The sequence below is a fragment of the Cavia porcellus genome, unplaced genomic scaffold, assembly GCF_034190915.1.
Source record: "Cavia porcellus strain 051 isolate PalLab524CR breed Dunkin Hartley unplaced genomic scaffold, mCavPor4.1 scaffold_7, whole genome shotgun sequence".
In the NCBI taxonomy this organism is placed as follows: Eukaryota; Metazoa; Chordata; class Mammalia; order Rodentia; family Caviidae; genus Cavia; species Cavia porcellus.
In genome coordinates, this window is record NW_026947490.1 from 75,805,388 (window position 1) to 75,829,312 (window position 23,925).

The 23,925-nt window shown below is 36.4% G+C and overlaps 1 protein-coding gene across 1 annotated transcript in view; it reads left to right on the forward strand.

The window, feature by feature from the left end:
• Positions 1–317: 317 nt before the first annotated feature.
• Positions 318–23,925, forward strand: part of Frk (fyn related Src family tyrosine kinase) — a 129,068-nt gene continuing 105,460 nt past the window's right edge. Inside the window, exon 1 of the mRNA XM_003466493.4 lies at positions 318–1,154. Within this exon, the coding sequence (XP_003466541.1) occupies positions 793–1,154 (362 nt within the window). The 5' untranslated portion in view covers positions 318–792. The remainder of the gene's footprint in view (positions 1,155–23,925) is intronic.

The following is a 23,925-nucleotide window of genomic DNA, read 5'->3' on the forward strand; positions in this document are numbered from 1 at the left end:
TGTTTTTGTTTTCCCTAGCAGTGGCAAAAAAAAAAAAAAAAAAAAAAGTCCTACGTAATTATGGGAGGGAAAAAGAAATCTCTGCTCTGAATTTTTGTGCTGGGAACACAGCAAGGCGAAAAGTTACCTGGGCTAGCCTGTCTCTCAGGGTGAAATAAAAGGACCGAATTGGTAGCTGCTTTGAATCTGGTTCCAGGTCAGGGGAAAGGGGCTGGTCTCTCCTAGGTAGGAAACCCAGTTAGATCACAGACAAAAAGAAACCAGGAAGTAAGGAGCAGTTATTACAGCCTCTGCAGGTTGGTTACTCATTAAAAAAAAAGAAAGAGTAGCTGACAGGACCAGAGAGGAGAGGCGGGCAGCTGCAGTGTGGAGAGAGCTGCTGGCCCTGGCCAGGTGGGAGACTTCACCTGGTAAAGGGTCTTCCTTGCGCTAACATTCATTTGGAGACACAGGGCAAAGTTGCTGTTTTCTTATCTACATAAAGCCTCTTACCTTTTTAAAAGATTTTTGCTGTGGAATTCCCAAGCAGACAGGAAGAGAGGCATCTTCTGACAGAGCAACTGCTCAATTCCCGCTGGATTCTGCACCGGGGCAGCAGCTGCGGCTTGGACACCAGGGCAGTGTGAGTCTCTCCCAGCCGACCTCCTGCAGCCAGGTCTACAGGACTTGAGAACTTCCCAGTGTATGGTGAGCTGGACCTGATTTCAAAATTGTCTGGTGCTGGAGGAGAAGGTGGATCTGCAGAGATCACGCTAGAAGAGAGCCCTTTTCCCCTTCAGTGGCCAGGCCACCATGGGCAATGTCTTTTTGAGGGTTTGGGCATACTTCAAGCTCTGTCTCCCCTGTGTGTCCGAGGACACCACCGACAGTCCAGTGGTGATTGTGAATCGAGGGGCCCACCATGCTCCTGACCCTCCACAGTCACTGAAGCAGAAACCGATCATCCTGTACTTTGTTGCTCTGTTTGATTACGAAGCTCGAACTGCCGAGGACTTGAGCTTCCATGCAGGCGACAAACTCCAAGTCCTGAACACTTCCCAAAAGGGCTGGTGGTGGGCCAGACACTTGGAGAAGGAAGACAGTTCTGGCCAGCGGCTGGAAGGCTATATCCCTTCTAACTACGTGGCCGAGGACAGCAGCCTCCAGGCAGAGCCGTGAGTAGCCAGCACAGCATTGGATTTATTAACTCTCCAAGGGTTGGCTAAGGAATTTTCCTTCCTACCTATGAGCTGATTGCCAGTCGATTAGAAATTTTGTGGAAGTACTGGTAGGAGCCTGCTAAGGGAAGCATACCTTCCCTCCCTCTCTTGAGAGGTAACTGCCAGAGAATTGTTGCTGAAGTGACTTTGATTAGTGTCTTTGGGCCCACAGGGCAAAGGTGCATTTTCAGCAGCACAGGCAAAAGGTTGGGTTAACACTGTTTCTTGTTTCACTGTAAAATAACTCAGGCCTTGCTTTTACAGAAGGATTCCATTTCACTTGCAGATACATTCCAAGGTTTCTTTAAACTATGCTTTTGGCTCTGAAGTCCGGGTCTCTCTTGTAATTTTGAAGCATTTCAGAGTGATGCATTAGCTCCAGCTCTGATGCCCGTCTTAATTCCTTTCACTCTGTTAGGCACACATGGGCTAACCAATGTGAAAGATAACATTTGTACTAATAAAATTGTGACAGAGACAGTGTTCACTGGATTCCCAAAACCTGAGTTATGCTCCTCAATTTATGATAAATTTTGCTTACTATGAGTAAAACTGGCCAGTTACAGACAGATTTTTTTTTTTCTTGATTCTTACGAGTACACGTTTGTGGTACATAGTGATTACATGGCTTGTGGGGAGTTGGTGCAAGTACATAACACATCTTAATTCCTTTCCAGTCTCCTTCCCTCCCCTTCCCATCCTTCTGCCTTCCCTCTGTCTCTTGGTTCCCTTCCTTTTTGCAAAAGAGCTAGGGCCCCATTTCCTATTATCTATCTTTAACCCTTTGAGGATGATATTTAGAAGGAGAATAGCTGGGTCAAATGGAATTTCTAGTTTCAATCATCTTAGGACTCTCCATAATGATTCCCATAGGTGTTGTACTCCTTTATGTTCACACTAATAGTGCAGAAGTGTTCTTGTTTCCTGCAGCCTTGCCAGCATTTGTTATCATGCGACTTCTTGATGGTAGCCATTCTTTTGGGAAGTAAGATGGGATCACAGTGTTGTTTTCATTTGTGTTTGTCTAAGTGCCATTCTCCATGTATTTATTGGCCATTGGTACTTTTTCTGAGAGACAATCACACATAGAATTTCTGCATGAGTAGATTAGATTTTGTGCTGAAAAGACCAACACAAAGAAGAAGAAAAAGTAGACGAGAGAGTAGAAGAAGCTGCTTTTATTGATACTGGAGTAAATCTGAAGAATGGTAGCGGAACAATAGAAGAAATGCTTGTGTACTTTCCTCTTCATCTATGCATCCTTTGCTCATCTCAGTGCCAGTCGCTGTAGTGATTAAGGTGATGGAGACAGTGGTAGCTGAGTATAAAGTAGATCAGGTGTGTTCTTCACGAGGGGTCTGTGGAGTCTGGTGGGTCAGGAAATGAGTAAAGACTTGTTGGTCCCAATCTTGTGCTTAGGTTTGAGTGAGATCTAAGTCTGGGAATGACTCTAAGAAAGGGGGCTCATTTTATGGAATGGTTTCTTGATGGAAAGAATCACTAGGGCTTCACTCATGTTCTTGCATAAGTGTATTTTCTTTTTACATCAGAAGCAAAATCCCTTGCTCCTGTGGAATATGATGGTAAGACAGAGTCACAGGACATTCTCGCTGGCTTCCAAACTCATACATCCAAATGTGAAGGGCACTTTGGAGTTTTTTTCCAACATCAAATGCCCAAAAACATTTATCCAGGTCTGATTGTATGCTCTGCTAGAAATGAGTTGAAATTTAGGCTTCTGTTGGGTAGAACTACGAGTTCTCATTAACCTTGAACATTAACCTTTTGTGATACTCTATAGGAAATACCTTTTCCTATTACTTGAATGTTTACGTGTGTTTCTGTTTTTATCACTACATGATTTCTAATGTGTGGCATTATGGATATTTTTGTTCAAAGTGACATATGTAAGTAGAATAAATACTATCATATTAATATTTACTATTTTGAATTTATAATCTACTAGTTTAGAAATTTACAAACTACAAATTCACAAACTACAATCTACTACTAAAAAATATTCAATTCATTTAATTGCTTATGTCCTCTGTTTCCTCATCTGGGAAGTCTCTGGGGTTGCCCAGACTTCTAGATTTCCTGATTATTTGTGAACACAAATACTTATGTTTCATAAGTGACTGGTTTAATTAAATTAACCCTTGACAGATTTTGCAAATGCTGAGGATGTGTGAGTGCACTCGCTTATCTTCCCTAAGATAAGTGATGCAAAGCTGATCCTGCTGGGGGTAAAAGATTTGAACCCAATGTCTTTCCTACAACTACAAACCAAGTCTGTTAAATTATTGTGACTATTTTTAATTCTCAGGGACATATATAACTAAGAATTCCTCTGTTTCCCTTGAGCATGCTTCCTGAACCTTTATTTTAAAAACGGTTCACTGCAGGACTTTTATCTGTCACTCTTCACCCAGATCTCTGCAGTGAGCTGCAATTGGGACCTCTACCCTTGCCAGAATGAAACACAATGATGACACTGCCAGGTGCCAGGACAGGCTTCCAAGTGCACATGGACGCTTTGCCTGGAACCTAGGTTACTTCTGAAGGCTCCTGCCACTGTATGGCTGAATTCCTTTACTGCTTTTAGCACAAGGGGCCTTGGCCTTCAGGATTCTACTCCATTTCAAAGAGAAGTGATTTTTAACTTAGGAGTCATCAGAGTAGAATGCTTTACCTATCAGAAGATTAATGCAAAAATTTTAAAAACCTCTTTTCTTTAGTGATTTATTTTCACATTTTCATGTACTATATTGGTTTTATTGAGCTCCATAAATAGGATTAAGGAAAGACTGTTGTATGCATAGAAATAAGGGAAAACTATTGTATATATTCACACATGAGATGAATGGGCAAAGGGAAACCAGGAAAAGTGGAGTCATCTAATTTCGAATCAGACCCATTTAATGTAGTGTATATACATGTTTATTGTTTCCAAGAGTATGTTTGACTTGCCTCAGTAAGAAAACAGTGCAAGTACTTCTGCAGTGTGATAATCAGCCTTCTCATCACCGAGCACCCACAATGTAGAGAAGGAAAGTTCTAACTGGCCCAGTTTCCAGAATTCCTAGATCCTTTTATAGATGAAAATGCGAAAGCTGCTTAACCACACGCCACAATTAAGGGCATGATGGTTGGCTAGTTCCAAGGCAAAGCAAAGCAAAGGAGCTTAGTTCATGACAGAAAACAAAGCAAGGGAATAGTGCCAGTCCACAAGTGGCCAGGGGCTTTGTAGTTTCCAAGACCATGTCTCTACCACCCACCTCAGGGAAGTGTTTTACCAATCTGTTAGGCACTGCTTAAGCCATTGCATCTGAAACATATTGGTCATATGCCAGTGTAAATCAGGTAAAGGTTTTACTCTTTAATAGAAGTAGAGAAGTTGAAAAAAGACCTACACTATTGTTAAAAGAAACCAATTTACTTGTGATTATTATTATTCCCCTTAGAAATTCCTTAACTTTTCTGAATATTTTACATTAAAGGATATAGTATTCTAATTTTTAAAGAATTTTGTCTCTATAAAGACTCACCATATTTACCATATCTTCAATTTGAATTTATTCCTAGATCCTTGTATTGATGAATGTTTCGCTTTAACATCTTCAATAGAAAATCTCTCAGAAATTCTAACCTTGGGGTTTTCTTTAAATATATCATTCAGAGTTTGGAAAAGATACAGTGAAATTTCATCCAGAAAACATGGGCATGGAAAATCTTGGAGCTCAGAAAAATGACTTTAAATTTCATTATTTTCCTTTTAAGAATTTTAAATACTGTGATATTTTAATGAAAAGCAAAGTGATCAGCAACAGTGCAATTTACATGTAGCATAATTTATCTGTTATCTAGTTTAAAAAGATGTCTATCTAATCTTTTAAAAATTTTTTTTATCGATACCAGGGATTGAACTCATGACTGCATGTTTGCAAGGCAGGTGCTTATGCCACTGAGCTAAATCCCAGCCCCTTTTATCTAATTTTTCAGGTGTGTCTTCGATGTTATCTGTGCACTTTGATATCAAAATGAACTATGGTCAGGGAGGACATCGGTTCAGTCTCCTGGAGATGGGATTGATAGGAGGGAAGTAATGACCACTTAACCCAGCAGTTGATAGTGGGTTATCTACTTGACCATGCAGGCTAAGGGTCTTTGTTAGGGTCACCAGTTTGACTCTCCTGTGCATGTGAAATGTTCTTAAGTGATAACAACAACAAAATACACTGCTGAAATTCTGACTCTGGAAGCTTTTCCAAGGCATACATTAAGGTTTCATTAATGACAAAATGAAAAAACCAGGGCTGGAATGATAAGCTCAGTGGTAGAGTACTTGAGTGTTGTATAAGCCACAACACTGCAGGAAAACATTCTTCTCGCCATGGTAATCTCTGAATTTTATTCTTTTATTGAGCTCCATTTCTGTCTCTGTCATATTCTTGCATATGTTCTTACATGATTCCCTTACACCGGCCTGGTGCAGTGTTAGGTAAATGACTAAGCAAAGATAGAAGAATTTGTATTGCTTTGTTGCAGGTACAATTGAACTTTGTTAAGATCTCTGCACTTCAAGGTGAAAATATAAAGATTATGAAGTTCCTTCCCTCCTGGCATGAAGAAAATAGGACCATGAAATAAAGTGACATTTTTCTCAGGAAGACTCTTACATTACTGTTTAGAACGGAACTATACTTCCCTGCAATTGAAATACTGCAGATTTTAATTATTATCAAATACAAGCTGAATAATGATTTCATAGTGATTTTCAACCTACATGTCGATTTCCTTCTCAGCTGGTTTATGAAACCAACTTTTGAATCTCAAATTAAACAAAGGGAGAGAAATAATGTGCTTTAAAAGTTAAAATTACTCAAAACAGAAAATAGCAGCTGAATATTTGTGAACCAATCTGACATAATAGGTTCTATTTACTTTGTTAAGTCACTAGAAAATCACCGATGGACAATTGTTTCTTCAACTGTCGCTTATCTAGATTTTATTTTTTCCTTTGTGTATATTATGTAATAGTATAATATGTATATGTTGCAATGCAAATAATCCATTTTTACCTCTTCCTTAGCAAAACTCATAATTAAATGCTATAGTTTTAGAATTAAGCAAAAGGAAGTATATATAAAGGTATGAATGTAAAATACATTTTAAATACACATATCAGTATCAAATCAAATATTTTGGATAAATTTAAGCTAAGAGTTTTAAGACAAATAATTAAAACCAGACAAAAGCATACTTAAATGCCCTGAGATTAATTAGCAATGTCTATGATTAACTGACTTTATTACCTATAGAACTATGAAATACTTTACTCTCCTCATCATTTGGACTATTTACAATGATTAAAATAACAATGTGACAAATATATTGTGGCAATAATATATGAAAAACTTTTAGCCTAGGTCTGTCATATGAATTTTTATCTAAATATCACCATACTGTGTTTATATAAATAAAACTGCTTATCTCAATTTGTTATAAATGAATTTTTATGTAAATTATTACTATTTTAAAGAAAATGATATTTAACTACTAAATTAAAATAAATTGTATAAAAAAAGGCAGTCTCCAGACTGTGAGAAAAGGTATTTTGTATAAGTAAAAGAAAAAAAAAAAGAAAGAAAGAAAGAAAGAAAAAAAATGTCAGTCACAAAAGTCAGGAAAAGAGGAACAATTGGAAAGTACACTGAGGTCACAATTAAAATTTAATAGTAGTTTTAACAATGGTAGTAAAATCTGATTAGCTGCATCTCAAAAATACTTTTGAAAAACAATGAAATGACATAGTATGGAATCAATAAAGTGAGTTGGCATTGTCAAAGTAGATATAACCCTCTACGTAGTAGGAATAACTTTTTTTAGGTATTACTATGCACCGCGCACTTTAATTTTTCTTGGACTTCCGAAGAGAGGAAAAGCAATGTTTTGCTCAGTTAACCAACTGTCCATTCAAAACAATCAGAACCACTGGCTTTTCCAACTAACAGTAAAGTAAGAATCTATATGTTCAATAAAAATTAGAGCAATTTTGAGATTCATCAACTAGATATCTTTATGATGTTCAAACATTACTGACATGTGCAGAGTTTTAACTGAAATACAGTTGTGGTTGCTCCCCTGACCTGGGCTCTGATGCACTTAAAGACTTAAGATATGGACTCAGAGGATTTGGCTTCTAGAATCTGGGTTTGTCATGAGTTGCCTGTTATTTTGAGCAAATTATTAATATTTTTTTTTATCAGTACTGGGGATCGAACTCATGACCGCCTGCTTATTGATCTCTCTACTTGAGTTTCTTATCTATAAAATAGGGATTATAATGACACCTGTCGTGTAGGATCATCATGTAACGTAAATGAGACTGCAAAAAGGGAACTGGGTAACAACCTGACACACAGTGGGGCCTAACACATTATTCTTCAGTGTGTATTAGCTGGTGAGCGGCTTCCTTTATGTCTCTGAATAGACTGTATTTTTCACACTTCCAAATTCACTCTCAGCTAACAATTCTCTTCTCCTGTAGCAGGTCTTTTGCGACGTCACACCTTTTAGCTTTAAACAGCTCCACACTGCCCCTCACCTGCAGGCTTGGGCTTCAGATGGACTGCTGCCTGCCTGCAAACTTCTCTTTCCTCTTCTTTCCTGACCAGCTCAAACTTACCCTTTAGGTCTCTCCTTTTCTGTTCTTCTCTCCCCAAACCTTTTGCTTAGAGTCTTTAACGTCCTTTGCCATTACTGCTGATTTATTTTCCGCAGGACTGTAAGCTCAGGATGCGAGCGTCAGAGAGCAGAACCCTTACTTTGTCCCTGAGCTTAGTATTATCCCTATGCATAGTAAGCACTGGTAGGGTAAATCTACATGTAAATCATAAGTTGTTATTCATTTTTTTCTCAATGAATTGTTTTCATCTTAATTTTTAGCCATAATAGTATAATTTCCAGGCTCCCAGAAACCAGTTGCTGTAACCCATTCCTGGGGAAAAAATAGGGGTTACAGACTGATTAAAAATTGTTTATAACATGGAATAAATATCCAGATGAACTTACAATTGAATGGACTGTATAAGAGGAACTGAGGGTGAGCTGGAAGAAACAGGTCGCTAGGAGTATTTCCTGGAAGAATATTTCTGATCATCAGCTCCGTTTTCTCACTTTCTCTTTCTGCTTTTTGACTTCCTTGAGGCGAGCTGTGTTCCACTGAGGGGGTAACCAGTTACTCTGTCATAGCCATTTTTACCTCTGAGGTTGTTTTCTATGAGATAGAAACTTGATTTTAAATGTGAAAACTTTCAAATCCTAACTAGCTTACTTTTGACAATTACAGTAAGCAAACCCATTTGGCACACTAAATTTATCAGAGATGTTGTTATTTTTCCAATTTTTATTTTATAAAGTGTTCTATTTTGTAGCTGTGTATTCAGTATATTTACTATTTTTTCTTAAATTTGAGAAAGCTAAAAATAGCAATTTTCATTAGGAATTTGTCATGTGAGGAATAAGTCAGGCATGTCTGTTCCTTACACTGTCACTCTACAAGTTCCAGCCAACATCCAGGACAGAAGCAATAAATAAATAAAAAATAATAAATATTGGAAAGTAAATGTCAGTGTTCACAGATGCTGTAACTCGATAATTCCACCCCTAAGAGTTACTTATGGAATCAGTGGTTTAATAGCACAAAAGGTGTACATTCAATGAAGTTAATCAAGTTATAGTTAAAGGGGAAAAATGAATGGAAGCAATCTAAGTCCGTAACAATAATATATGGATTAAACACATTTGTTTCTTCCTTACAATGCAATAGTCTACAGTCCTGGTGTGAATGTGTATGAACATAATTTAACAAGAATAAAGATAACATTTTAAAATGAAAAAAAAATCAAGGCACAAACAGATTATAAGTCTGTTGGAAATGACATGTAAAAAAATCACTTATGCACATATTAAACTACACCCTGGCTATATTCAAAGTAGAGGAATTACTCTCCAGGATTTTTCAGTGAAAAGCAAACCAAACTCAGTTTAAAAAATTAGTGTCATAGATCTCGACTTGTAATTTCAATTTTTATGACAATTTCAAATTATTATGCATGTGAAGTATTTGCAGCTTCTATATTCTGAAAGTTTGACTCTATTGAATATTAATATATTTTCAATATTACATTCTAAAACATTACCAAATAGAATATTATATCTTTTTTCAGTGGTTTTCTTACCAATTAACTGCTAATTTCTCTGTACAGTTCTCTGACTTCCATTTTTTTCATGAGGGTCACAGTATTTCTTACCATTGAAAGCACTGGGCCACATTTTCTAAAGAAGGTTGTTACGGAGATTAATAGCAGCTTTAATGTTATTTCAGTGACTCCTTACAACTGTTTTTCTAAACCCCGCCACTTTAGCATTTAGTTTATGTGACTCTTTCTTTGCAGGTTAAAGAACAGAAAATTTTGCTAAAATATATGGATGCAAATATGATTTATATTAACTGTCTTACTGCTTATTTGGCTAAGTTCTGGTGCTACAGCAGACTATCCCTTGTATAAAATCTTCTGTCATGCAGTAAAATCTTTTTCTAGTTAGTGCTTTTCTGTTTTAAAAATTAAGTTACTTGGTCATTTGTTAGTGTCAATCTTTAATGTCTTTATTTTTGTCTTTTTAAAATTCATATGGCATATTTTACAATGCTTTTACATTTGGACCAAATTTCTCAGAGTTTCTTTCTTGGTTTCTGTACTTTTTTGAGAGCAAAATGAAAGCACAATTTGAGAAATGCAATTAGTAGGAATTTTCAAAATTTGTACTGTGAATACAGTTAGGGGATTTAGAATTTATATCAAAAATATTTCCATTAACACAAATATTGCATTCTGCCTGGGCAGCTTGATTTAGGTGATTTAGAAGAATTCCATATGGTTCTTCTAACAGGTTAATATTGTTTTGCAGATTTAAGATCAATGCTTTTCTGATCTCCTACATATCTCTTTGCTATATCTAAGTATTGGTATCAAATATTAGGCTGCAAAAATCTGACAATGTGTTGCTTGTAAAGTCAGTGTCCAATAATTCTTTTTGGAGAGTTTCCGTGGTAATTCTAAAAAGCAACATTCAAAATATTTTCTCCAAAATCTTTCAACATTTCCAATCTTGAAGAAAATAATGTCTAAGGAATTCTTGTATCCAGTCAACAAACTTTTTGTGGGTCCTTGGATAAGTTGCAGCTTTTTGATCATGGGTGATGCACAAGTTAATTACAGTGCTTCTTCTCCAGAGAATTTTACGGTCTTGGAAAGTAGAGCTAATAAACAAAGAAGGTCACATTGTTGACCTTCAGCAGAAGACCACCAGCAGTATAACTGTGTTAGGATATTAGCGCTTTTAAGGAATCAGAATATATGCTCTTTAAAGTATATTATATTAGAAAATGTTAGAAATGATTCATAAGTTTGAAAGTGTGCTTTTGGGAGAATTAAAGGAAACAGGGCTTTGCTGTGGATTTGGATAGTAGCAGAAAGTCGAGAAAATGTATAACTGGGTGAACAACTAGATGTTGACAGGGAGAGAAGACTAGTTGTGGACTGAAGCAGGAACTGGTGAATCAGCAGTCAGATTAACCACAAGAGATGGCTGTTTGGTCATTTTCATGGTCGTGTCTTGAAGATGTGAAGATAGGATTATGGAATGATGTGATTTTGTTTTTGTCTTGATCCATCCTGGTCATCAAGGTTTCTTGTCTAATGTTGTTCTGTTGGTTGCTACAGGGGAGAACTGAGGCCAGGTGTAAGTGCTGGCCAGCTTCTGAGTGTCAGGGGTTTGTTTCCTTTTTCAGCACGGTCAGATACTGATTAATACCACAGGAGGAATAATAAACTGTCTGTTTCAAGTGTAGTCACACTTGAAACTATAATTGTTCAAGGCATGAACGAAGAAACAAATACATGCATGAAAGGTGTGGGGTAAAAACGATCCAGTCTTGATGTCAGAGAAATTGTTAATTGTCTTTCAAATTTCAGCTGCCAGGAACCTCTTCCTAAAAGCATTTTCTAACCTGCATAAAATAACCTAGAATTTGTTTTTCCTGTGATTTTGTATTTATTTTGGCATAGCAATAGATGGTTAATTGAAGGCTTAACAATCGTCTAAAATGCAGAAAGCTTCATTTTCAGTCTCATATCTTACAACAAGCTAGTGATGTAGATTCTTTTGTTATCATCATGTGGAAGCTAACGCTAAGTAAACTCTTTGGCATGAGGTTTTAAGGGCTTACTTTCTTTTTAATTAAAGGGAAAAGAAAAAAACCAAAACAGTATAAGGGTACAAGTAATACAGAATTTCAAAAAAATAGTAAGAAATCACTAGTTAATAGATTACATATTCTCATCTTAGAAACAGTTGTTCAAGTTACAGGATTAAAGCATACAAAGTGGACATTCAAACAGTGAGGCTGCAAACAGTTGTGTTCAATGATCCAACAAAAACCTAGCAATATGGTCATCTATCTTAACACACCTAAACACACTTACAGTTGTATCCTTTAGAGCACTTTTTTCCCCTCCTTTTTTACAACAACATTTACAGTTTGGGTTTTATTACTCCCATAATTCTTATTACTTTTTTTTGGAAGAGACTAAAACCAAATATGACAAAACGAAGTAGTCAGTCAAAACAAAGGATGGACATAGCACATGATGTAAAAACAGAATACAAGGTAATCAACAGTGGTTACCATAATGCCTCTTGCTACCTTAAAAAGAATTGTCTATATCATCAGGTATAATAAAATTGAACACAATAGTACAGAACAAATCCAATAAAACTGAAACGTGGGAGACATTACAGGACTTCAAAAGAAGATAATAGTCAAACCAGAATGGGTGTCATAGTGAATCTTATTGCCTTCAAAGTAGTTGCCTATGCCCTCAAACCTGATACTATCAAACAGAACAGGACAGAGTAAAATCAGTCAAAACAAGATGGTGGGAGCAATACAGGGCTTCAAATCAAGTTAATAGGAAATCAAAAAGTTACTATAATATATCCTGCTAATTTTTTTGATTTTTCCCTTAATTAAAAAATCAATAATAAAAAAATAAGTAATTTTTTATAAAAGGGAGAGATTGAGATAAAAGAGGACATAACAACATAACATAACAATACAAATCAAAGCATAACAACTTCAGCAACCTAGTGCTTCACGACAAGATAACCTGACTTAATAGTAGTTACCATTAGTGTCTCTTTCCTTGAAATATTTGAGTATAACTTCGTATACTATGGCTTCATACATATCAAGGCAGTGTGAAACCATTCAAGAAGATGAAAGTATTACAGGTATTTAGAACCAGCTAATGGAAAACAAACAATGGTTTCTATATTATCTCTTTGCCTATAAAAATTTTTGTTTATACTATCACATATAATAAAATCCAGTCAGGTACAGCATGATAAAACCAATGGAGACTAAAATTGGTCTGGAGTGAGAAGAGACCTAGAATAGCAAAGACAGTTCTAAGCAACAAAGGCAAGGCAGGAGGCATCACAATCCCTGACTTGAAGTTATACTACAAAGCAACTGTAGTAAAATCAACATGGTACTGGAATCAAAACAGAGCTGAAGATCAATGGAATAGATTAGAAGATACAACCACAACTACAAACACACTCAACCACCTTATCTTTGATAAAGGAGCCAAACAGGTTCACTGGAAGAACAACAGTCTCCTTAACAAATGGTGTTGGAAAAACTGGCTCTCCATTTGCCGAAAACTAAAACTAGACCCATGCCTATCACCATGTACTAAATTAAAATCTAAATGGATCAAAGATCTGAATATTAAAACAGAAACACTAAATATATTGAAAGACAAATTGGGTAAAAACCTTGAAGACATAGGGGTAGGTAGAGAATTCATGAACAGGACTCAAACCGCATGGGAAATACTTCTCAGAATCAATAACTGGGATCACCTCTTACTAAAAAGTTTCTGCATGTCAAAAAAAATCTGCAGCATAGTGAAAAGAAAACCTACAAACTGGGAAAAAATCTTAGTGAACTGTCCCTCAGACAAAGGACTTCTGTCTAAAACATATAAATAATTTTAAAAAAGCAGACCCCCAAAATTCAAAGATCCAATCAAAAAATGAACATCTGAGATGAATATGCACTTCCAGATGAAGAAATACAAAAGGGTTTACTTTTCATTTGTGATAGTGTTAAAAAATGGCAGAGAGGTGAACGAGAATGAAGAATCCATAAGAATTAAAAGGAAAGGAAATCCTAACTTTTCAAAGTACCGTCCAAGTGCTCAGGATGCCAGGTAATTTATTCCTCTATATGCAAAGTTTTCCGTATCCCAAGCGGTGGAAAAACAGGTACTAAAATTAAAAAGATTCTGGAGCATTTTAATCTGGTGAATAGTAGAGGCAGAACTACAAATTAGATGAAGGAAAAGAAAAGGTGGAATAAAAAGTATGTGATTTGGGATCAAGTGGAAGATTGAGAAATACTCATTTCATAAGTTATTTTATGGAAGTGGAGGACTGGTGGAAACAGAAATGGAGCTAATACATAAATTCAGGAAAGTCAGTTTGAAGTCTTAGTGGGGCACCTCAGTGACAGCTTCTAGGAAAAGTTTAGAACCATAAAACTTAAGGAACAAGTCCGTTCTGTTCTATTTTGATGAATTTCGAAGTAATGTACCCAGAGACATTACAGTTGTAGCAACAATACAAGATCCTAGTGGTGGCCAGTCTATGGCCCACATGTCACAGAGGGGTGTTTGTTATCATTGAGAACTCTAAGAGATTTGCCGTCACTGACCTAGAGCATTTTAGGCTTCACAAGGATTTTAAAAACCATAGCCTAAGTGTTAGAAATAAGAAACAGGAGGAAGAGGGTGGGATGGAATCTTCAGACATGCCGCAGTTCTGCTGAAGACAGGCGGTACACGTGTGAGTGCTAACTGGAACATTTGCTGGTGCTTTCTTGTGTCCACGATCTTGGGTGACGACACTCACTTGATCAGTTGACTGGCTTTGACCAATGTGACAGTAGCAAATGTGACACAAGCAGAGACTTAGGATGTTTGTTTCACACTGCTTGGGAGATTCCGCAAGTACCATAAAACAACACAACCCCAGAAGCATGGAGACCCTGCTAACTCCAGCTGAGTCACTATCAGGTTAAAGACACATGAGTAAGCCCAGCTGAGATCAACGCAGCTCATTTCAGATTGCTGGCCTTTTGATTTGCGAGCTAATTTAATAAGTACTGTGAGGCAAAACTTAAGTAATAAAGGGGAGAAGAGTCATTCAGGGAAGCAATGAAAAACTCCTAAGAGAAAAGAGAAATCTAAAAGCATCTCATCTTTTTCAAAGCAGGAAGACAGACTGTCAAGAAGGACGTTTTTCATTAAATGCTGAAGAGAAGAGGTTAAGGATTAACAGGTTTGCTACAGGATTATTGGTGATGCTATAGAGTAGTTTTATTAAGTAATGATGGGAGATAGTCTGCCGTGAAGAGAGTTAGGAAAAGTGCTTTTTCTGTGATTCTACAGTGGAAGGTTTATGCTGGTTTAAAGAGTATGAAAAGGTATGTGTGGAAGGGGCCACACAAGAGACTCAGGTTTATTCTGAGAATCAGAGCTTGGAAATGCAAAACAGAGGGTGAAACCCAGCAGTCTGCATTCTTAAGCAGTCTCCAGGGTCCTAAAGGGCTGTGACTGGTCAGGAGTTGCGATGTGCTAACTTTCTCCAAGCTGTCAGGGTTGGTAGATTTTCATCACTGCCTGGCAGGTGGGACATCTGGCATTTGGTGACTGGGGTACAATCAGAATGGGCTGAGGGTCCATTATTAGCTCCATCAGTTTGGCCTTCCCCAAACTACTTAAGAAAGAAATTTATTTGAGGTTTTCTCTTGGGTGATACATACCTAGGCCTGAGGTTCCTGTTGAGGAAAGAGTGTACTTAGTCCCAAGTCTTACAGGGAAGCAGCAACTATATGTTACTTGTAAAGAAATTGGTTTGTGCAGGAAACTAGAACAATAGATGAAAGAGGCATCAGGAACAGAATTTACCTGGAAATAAATACTCAGGTTAATGGCTTTCAAAATACTTCCACATGGAACCATATATTGATATAGTTCATATATAGCTATATTGTATCTACATTTAAAATCTTACTTTCCTATGGTATATGAGTATCACTATTTCATGCAAAAAGAATGTACAAAGATCCACCTATTGTGGGAATCTTTTATATAGAAGAGCAATACATAGGCCTCTTTGTCCAGTCTGGAAAAAAAATTATTTCTCTTTTCTCCTTTGAGTTCTTCATTGCTTCCTTGGATAAACTCTGTGGAGTGGATTAGATAAATCCTGGCTTTAATCTCTAGTATACTATAGTTATTATGTTCCTCTACTTACCCTCAGGTGATTATACTATAGCGATTATAGTGATGTTACATGTTGTTTACATAGAACAACTGTCTACAATGAATGTAATCATTATATATTGCAAACGTATAGTAAAAATTACAAAACATGATATCAAGAAAATAAACAAAACAAAACTTGTATCTGGGCTATGATAGCGTAACAGGCAGATACTAGTTTTGATGCCGAACCACTTTGAAGTCTGTGCTGCATTTTACCATGTGTAACTTAGGGAATTAGTATGTTAGGGAAATGATAAAGTCATGGTAAAATGGTATTAAGTAAAATAGTAATTACTATAGACCGAAGTTTACCAATAGATGAGGTTTTATTCTTGAAGTTTTGGTGGTTAATGAAACTCCTGCTTGTGTGTGTGTGTATGTGTGTGTGTGTGTGTGTGTGTGTTACTAGGGATGCACCTAGGACTTTCTCAATGACTTAGAACAGCAAGACCTTTTTCGTATTTTTCACTTAGAAAAGGAGTTGCCTTACGGTGATCCTTGAACTTGTAATCCTCTTATCTCAGCTTCCCCGAATGCCACCCAGCTATGTGCCCCCACACCTTGCAATTTCTAGCTTTTAAAGTTCATTTCCAATTTTTTTAACAGTGTAAAATATTCTAGTTTATTAAAGGTTTTTATTTTAAAAATATATTTAATTAATAAAAAGAATATAAATGCTAGGTGATTTTTTTTCTTCATATTTTTAGAAAAAACTTTTACAATTAAGTTTATTTTACAATTAAGTATATTTAAAACTTTTACAATTAAGTGCATTTTAGGCATACAAAATGATCACATTCATCAAGGGAATCTGTGCCTGTACAGGATATATGTACATTGTTTTTTCCCCGTTTCTCTATCTTTCCTTTAACCTCCCATCTCCTTATTTATGAAAGCTTTGTTTCCCATTTTTTCCTGCTTTCTCCCTTTTTCCTCTTCCTTTCCTTCCTTTCCCTCCCCTCCAACCTCCCCTTCTTACTTGAATACTTTCTTTCTATTTCACGATATCTATTATATATTTTGGCTCATACTTACACTTTTGGTTTCTCAAACTGGAGAAACAATGTGGTATTTACACATGTGTGCTTGAATTATTTTACCTAATAATATTTTCTCAAGGTGCATTTGTTTATCAAGAAATGTCTCAAATTTATGTTTTTATATGGTTGGGTAGCACTTCATTGTATATATAAGAAATCTTCCTTATCTGTTCATCAGTTGATGGACATATGGGCTGTCTCCGAGATTTACCTGTCACAACTGTGCTGCTCTAAACATTGGTGCACACTTATCACTGTGGTGCCATGCTTTTAATTCTTTCTGGAAAATATCAAGAAGCAGAATAGCTGGGTCAAAAAGGACTGCTAGTCCTACTTTTTGAGGAATCTTTACACTGATTTTCCTCAGTGGTTGCACCAGTCCACATTCCCACCAACAGCGAAGAAGGCTTCCCTTCTTTTGCCACAGCCTCACCAGAATTTATATAACTTCTTTTTTTTTTTTTTTTTTTTTTTTGTCTTTTTCCTTTTTATCGGTATCAGGGATCGAACTCACGACTGCCTGCTTGCAAGGCAGGCGCTTATGCCGCTGAGCTAAATCCCCAGCCCCGAGAATTTATATAACTTCTACATAATTTTTCAATTATGATGATTAATAAAAAGCCCCCCAAAAAACTTTGAGTCCCCCCTCTGCATCCATCTTCAGAATAAAACATTGTCCCCAGAAAATGGTGATAGCTGCTCAATTTCTTTCTTTATTTTAAAATTGATTTTATTGCTATAGTTTTGGTATACAAAACAATCACATTCATTGTAGGCAATTTGTACCTGTACATGACATTCCTTGATTCCTATTTTTCCCCATCTCCCTCCTTTCCCTCCAACCCTACTTCCCCTCTTTATTTACAAAGATTTGTTTCCATTTTATTATTCTTTTCTCATCGTTTTTCTCCACCTCCGCCCCGTTTCTCTTCCATTTTGAACACTTTCTTCCAATTTCACAGTATCTGTTATATATTTTGGCTTTTATCTACATTTTAAGTTTCACACCAGAGGGACAAAATGATATTCCCAAGTGTGTCCGATTTATTTCACTTAAAAGTATGGTTTCAAAGTACATTCATTTACCTAGAGATGTCTCAAGTTTATACTCTATGGCTGAATAGTACTCCCCTGTAAAAATAAAGTATCTTTTTTTATCCATTCACCAGTTAACGAGCATTTGGGTTGTTTCCAAGATTTAGCTATTACAAACTGTACCACTGTAAATATGGGTGTGCATATATTACTGTGTTATGATGCTTTTTATCAATGAGTTGGTTCTTTAAAAGAATAAACAAAACCGATAGATCCCTAGCCAATCTTATCAAGAAAAGGAAAAAAAAAACTTATGTTCATGCAATGAGCAATGAAAAGAGTGAAATCACTATAGATCCTGTGGAAATTCAAGAATCATCAATACCCACTTTAAAAATCTTTACTCCCATAGGATTGAAAACAGAAGAAACAAACAGGTATTTAGAAATGTATGAATTACCTAAGTTGGATCATGAAGATATAAAAATTTTGAATAATCCTAAACAGTTAATGAAATTGAAAATGTAATTAAAAACTTAACAACAATGAATAGTCCAAGTCCTGGTGGATTCATCACTGAATTCTACAAGAAATTTAGAGAAAATTTAATGCCAATACTTCTGAAACTCTTTAACATAATCTAAAGGGAAGCAATTCTCCCTAACTCATTTCTGGAGGCAAGTATTACTCTGATATCAAAACCAAAGAAAGACCCAACCAAAAAGGAGAACTATAGGCCAGTCTCTCTAGTGAACACAGATGAAAAAATCCTCAGTACAATACAAGCAAACAGAATACTGCAAATCATCAAGCAGATTATTCACCATGATCAAGTAGAATTCATCCCAGAAATGCAGGGATGGTTCAACACATGCAAATCAATAAACATAAAACATCACATCCACAGAACCAAAGACAAAAATCAGATGATCATCTGATAGATGCAAAGAAAATTTTTGACAAAGTCTAACACTCATTCGTGATAAAAACCTGCGGAAGAGATGGTCTCTATTACATCTATGACAAAAAAAAAAAAAAAAAAAAGAACCAACTCACTGATTCATTAATTCTTTGTATTGTTTTCTTCCCTTCTATGATCTTTGCTCTTGACTTGCTCTTCTTTTTCTGCAAACTTGAGGTACAGCATTAATTTGTTTATTTGTGCTCATTTGGTTTTGCTGATGTGAGAATTCACTGCCGTTATATTTTTTTCTTGGACCTCTTTTCTTGTATCCCACAGGTTTTGGTATGTCATGTTTGCATTTTCACTTGATTGTAGATACTGTTTAATTTCCTTTTCTAATTTGTTCAGTGACTCATTGGTTGTTCAGGAGGGTGTTTTTAAATTTCCATGTGCTTATGTAGTTTGTGTAATTTCTCTTGACATTAATTTCCAATTTAGTTGCACTATAGTTGGGTAGTATGGAAGGGATACTTTCAATTCCTTTTCATTTACTTAAGCATGTTTTGTATGGGCTTATATATGGTCTATTTTAAAGAACACCCCAAATACAATGGAGAAGAATGTGTATTCTGATGTTTTGGGGCGGAACACTAAATGTTTATTAAGTACATTTGTTCACATTTGATTCATTTCTGTTATTTCTTACCAGCAACTTTCTCTATGTCTCTGAGCAGCCCGCCCATGTTTCTCTACCCTGTTTGTCTCTGCACTGCTTTGCCATTTGCCTCTGGTACCCTCGGGAAGGGACAGTCCAGCGATGCCCCTTTCCCTATATATAGTTAGCTCCTCCTGGTCCCTGAGCATCCTCTTCTGTTCCTTCCCTATAAGGATGTCTGTATTTTGTCACATCACGTGTTACCAGGTGGGTATGGGGAGTGGAGAAGTGGTCCTGTTATGCTGTGGAGTCATCCCAAGGCTGCTCAGTCCCCTTGTGGTGCCTTCTCCAGGGAGTGGAATGCTGACCCTCACTCCTTGCCCCAAAGCAGCTCAAGGCTGTTTGTATCCTATGTGTCTGCACCGCTTTCTCAAACCACTCGTCTCAGAATAGGAAGAGGAGTGGTATTGCATTCACTACTTTTGCCATGTATGCTGTGCTCCCTAATCTTGTTGTCACCAGGAGTTTGAGTTAGACACTAGGGTGCTAATTTTTTTTTAAAAAATGCTGGTGGCCTGTTTGGAAGTTAGCAGTTTCCTGGTCACCTGCCCCTGGGTGTGCTGGCAAAATTTACTGCCAGGCTGCTGCATCCTCTGTGTGGAGGGAGGTGAAAGAAACAAGGGGCTTTATATCCTAAATATAGCCTCTATGCTGTGAGTTGGCCACATTTCCACATCAGTGTTTTTGGAAACGTCCCAGCATGGCAAATCTTGCTCTGTGCACAGGAGGCAATGACATTGCCAGCCTTGTGGGCTGGTTTGCCATTTTATAAAGTTCTATGTTTATGCTTTATTTGACCCACAATTCTCTTACATCAGATTGATTTTGGCATCAGGATGTGTGCCACTCCCTTTGTTCCAGTTACTGTGATTTTAGTTGTTTTTCTCTGAGTAGCTCCAATGGGGCTCCTCTATCGAGCCACGTGGCCTCCTCCTCTTCTGCTGCCCAGTTTCTAGTAGCAAATAATTTTAGCCAATCAGATTGTCCACTAAGGAAAGAGTGATGATGTGGTTTGTTTATTTAATAAAATACTATACAATCATCTGACATATAATGCATAGTTGAATTTTTGGAGACATAACATGAAATGAGAAAAGCTGTGTATAATTCTATTTGAATAAGGACCACATATAAGGATAACCAAATAGAGTATTGTTTGTGCATATATATTGGTAAACTATAAGTAAGAGAATGAGGAATAGATTACTGTTTGATTTATTTATCTGAGCATTATAGGTTGTATACTTGTAAATTATTTATATAAATTATTAGAAATAATTTATGTCATGAAAAATAAAGGGCAGTCAGCCTGTTAGCCATAAGATTAAATATAGATATTCTAATTCAGTATATAATTCATGACTTTACCTTTCTCATCAAATTATTTTCATTGAATTATCCTTTAATATTCAACTGGCATAAATAAGAAATATATAAAAGCACTCAATTGACATGAATAACAAATATATAAAAGCAGACCATCTTTGCAATTTTTGATATTGTTACCATCTAAGACCTTTAAGCCAGCCAAATACCACTCCAATGACAAAAATCCTTAACCTTTCGATCATGGACTCCTATAGGCATCAAAGATACGCCTGAGACAGTTCATGAGGTCTCTGCAATTGTGTATAAAATTTGTGTGATTTTTTAGGGTAAGAACTAAAGGTTTTTATGATATTCTAAAAGATATCATGTTTGAAAAGCATAAGAACTTGTGTTCTGAAATTAGTATGGGCAAAAGTTTCAAGATGGCTTCTCCTGAAAAGCAGAGTTACTTCCTCTTAGAGCACTGACAATTTATTATGCATCATGGTTCTCTGTAATGCGACCAGTTAGTGAGGTCATCATTCAGTTAAATACTTATCTGAAATAACTACATTTGACCTTTGGTCTGGTTTTCTGCTGCTTTCATTCTCTCTCTCTTTTAAAAATCCTTTTAAAATTCCTATTGTCTCTAACATATAATGAGTTTCTGTAGGGGTCTGTTGTAATCTTCTCTGGTGCCTAAATAATAGTCTAGACATGCTCATGTTTGATATCCTTAAATTATAAAGAAAAAGAATTTGGTGTCTTAAAATGCATCTTAATCAAAGAATACATTTAAAAGTTGGTCTTCTTGAGCTTGTTTGGGAGATTATCTCTAAACCAAATGTGACTTTTTGTTTGACAGAACCCCCACGAGTGACTGTGGCCCAAGCCTTGCTCCAGGCGCGCCATCCCCAGCTTTGACTTAGCTTTCCTGGCTCTGAAGCTGGTTGGTGCTACCTTCCCTGCCATTTATCTTCTTTGTTTCATTTCTTTTCAGCATGTTTTTTTCCAATGGAAAAAATTGACACAGATTTTCTGTTCTATTCCCTTATTTCTTTGTGTGTGCATCTGTGTGGGATTCATTTTGGTTGTCTCTTAATCTCTAAGTTAGACAAAGGAAGTGCCTTCAATAAGGTCTTTAACTCTCAGCTGCATTAGGGGAGAAATATAAGGTGTGGATAGAAACATAGAGACAAAGGGCACAAGGAGACGAAATGGTTTAAAATGCAGGTAAAAGGACGACTCCACTGTTAAAGTAAAAGTCAGAAAAGAATATGTAACATGATTCTGTTTAGGAGTATAAGCAAAAATGGAAGACAATAAGCCAATGTGTAAGGAAAGCAAATAAAGGACACATGCAGAACTTGAGAAATAAGAAGAGTTTGATGAGCAGCTTGATAATACCATGTATTGATTAGTATTTGAGAAAGGAAAAGGCAAGCTTACAATGCTAAGTATGGAATGAATTGGATAAATGTGGTCATTCAGAAAAGTGCCTGATTTTATGCTTATATTATTTTAACTGCATTCAAAAACATTTCTGGAGCTATTGCCTTTGCGTTATGTAGCATTTATACTATAGAGACTATTACCACCTGCAACTTTTTAATTTAGGGTTTATTACTGGGTCCAATGTGGAGAAAATATAATGACAATTACTGTTACTGAAATGGAGTCAAAATCATTTCTTTCCTCTTTATACCTTCTTTATAGCATCCAGGCCATCTATTGCCCTTGGGTGTTGCTCATTACTCACAAGATAAAACCCATAGAAATATATAACCTACTGGCAGACAATGAAAATAAGGAAGTGATTTCGAAGTCCTGGACAGGAATTGACTTATGTGATGTGAAAATTGAATTGAAGCAATTCGATAGATGCATAAGAATTCTTTCTACCTTTGTGAGTGGAAACTTGGCTGTGTAGGTGAGAAATAAAGCCAAAAAATCTTGTAGAGAGCTAGAGTAACAGCCTTGCCTGCACTGCAGCAATTCAGAAAAAACTACGAAATCACACATACATTTCAGCATCCTGACATTCTCTATTAGGACGAACCTAAAATATGTGCTATGTGCTGATTTCGTAGTCAGAGAACTTCTGTGCTTATAACAATGACAAGTTTTATTCTTTTGGCTTCTTCATAGTACAATAAGAAATTGCTTTTTGAAAAGTTAAGAGAATAAATAGTTGGACGTGGATCAGAAAAGATTTATATAACCTGCACATTTCCAATGTTTAACCCATCTGCACTTTGTATTTGCAGTTAAGGAGACTGATATTTATCTTGTAAAGCTGTCTTGCTTCCTTAATAGGCAAAATAATATTTTTTCTCCTTTTCAGAGCATCTGTCAGTTTGTTTGACTTTGAAAGTAACTCCACAAAAGCTAATACGTCTCAAATGCAGGAAGACTATCTCGCAGGAATCTTTGCTTAACAGTTCTAGGAAGCTAAGGTATTTAAGAAAGCATTTTGTCTTAACATTTCTAACTTTATCACTGCATACTGACAGATCACTGAGCACACTTAGTGATTTAGTTTTGTACAATGGGTACTATGAGAAAAAATGACCCTAACTTATTTTTCAAAGCTCTTAGCTATCCATTTGTTATCTCTTAGCTACTTTTGGTAACCATAATTTTGTGCAACTGGGAAGAAATAAAAGTTTAAATAATGAATGACTCAGTTTGAGCCATCAGAACGTTGTATATTTGCTGAAGACATCTTGAATAAATGACGGCCCAGGAGCTTACCTGCTCTGAAGACACCCAGCCATTGAAGAGAGAAGAACAGAGCATTCCTTTTGGGGGAAGTTATGTCCTGCAAAGAGGCTTTGTCCAAGCAAAGAAGGACACACTATCCTGGTGTCTTAAACTGCTTATCTATTTTCAGAAAAATTATCTGATCACACTTATAAAGGAGGGCTCCATGACTGCCAGTTCCTTCTCTGTCCATATGCTTTTCTGAGAGTGAAAAATGTAAGCTAAATCATGTTTAATGAAATGTGCAGATAATAGTGATTGAGAAAAAGAACCACGTGGAGAGAAAAAAGATGGAATAAGGAAGAGAAGGCTGAAGGAAGCAATGCTTAAGTTTCTATTACACAGGAAAGTAGCAATTGTCAATCTCTGTGAATGTTTCTGACTGTCAATAGATTATAGGAACAGATATTCACCTCACTATTTATTTAGGAGTACTGTAGGTGCTGCCACACAAAAACTTACTGTTATCCCAGCCATCAATATTGAGAAAAAATTAGTA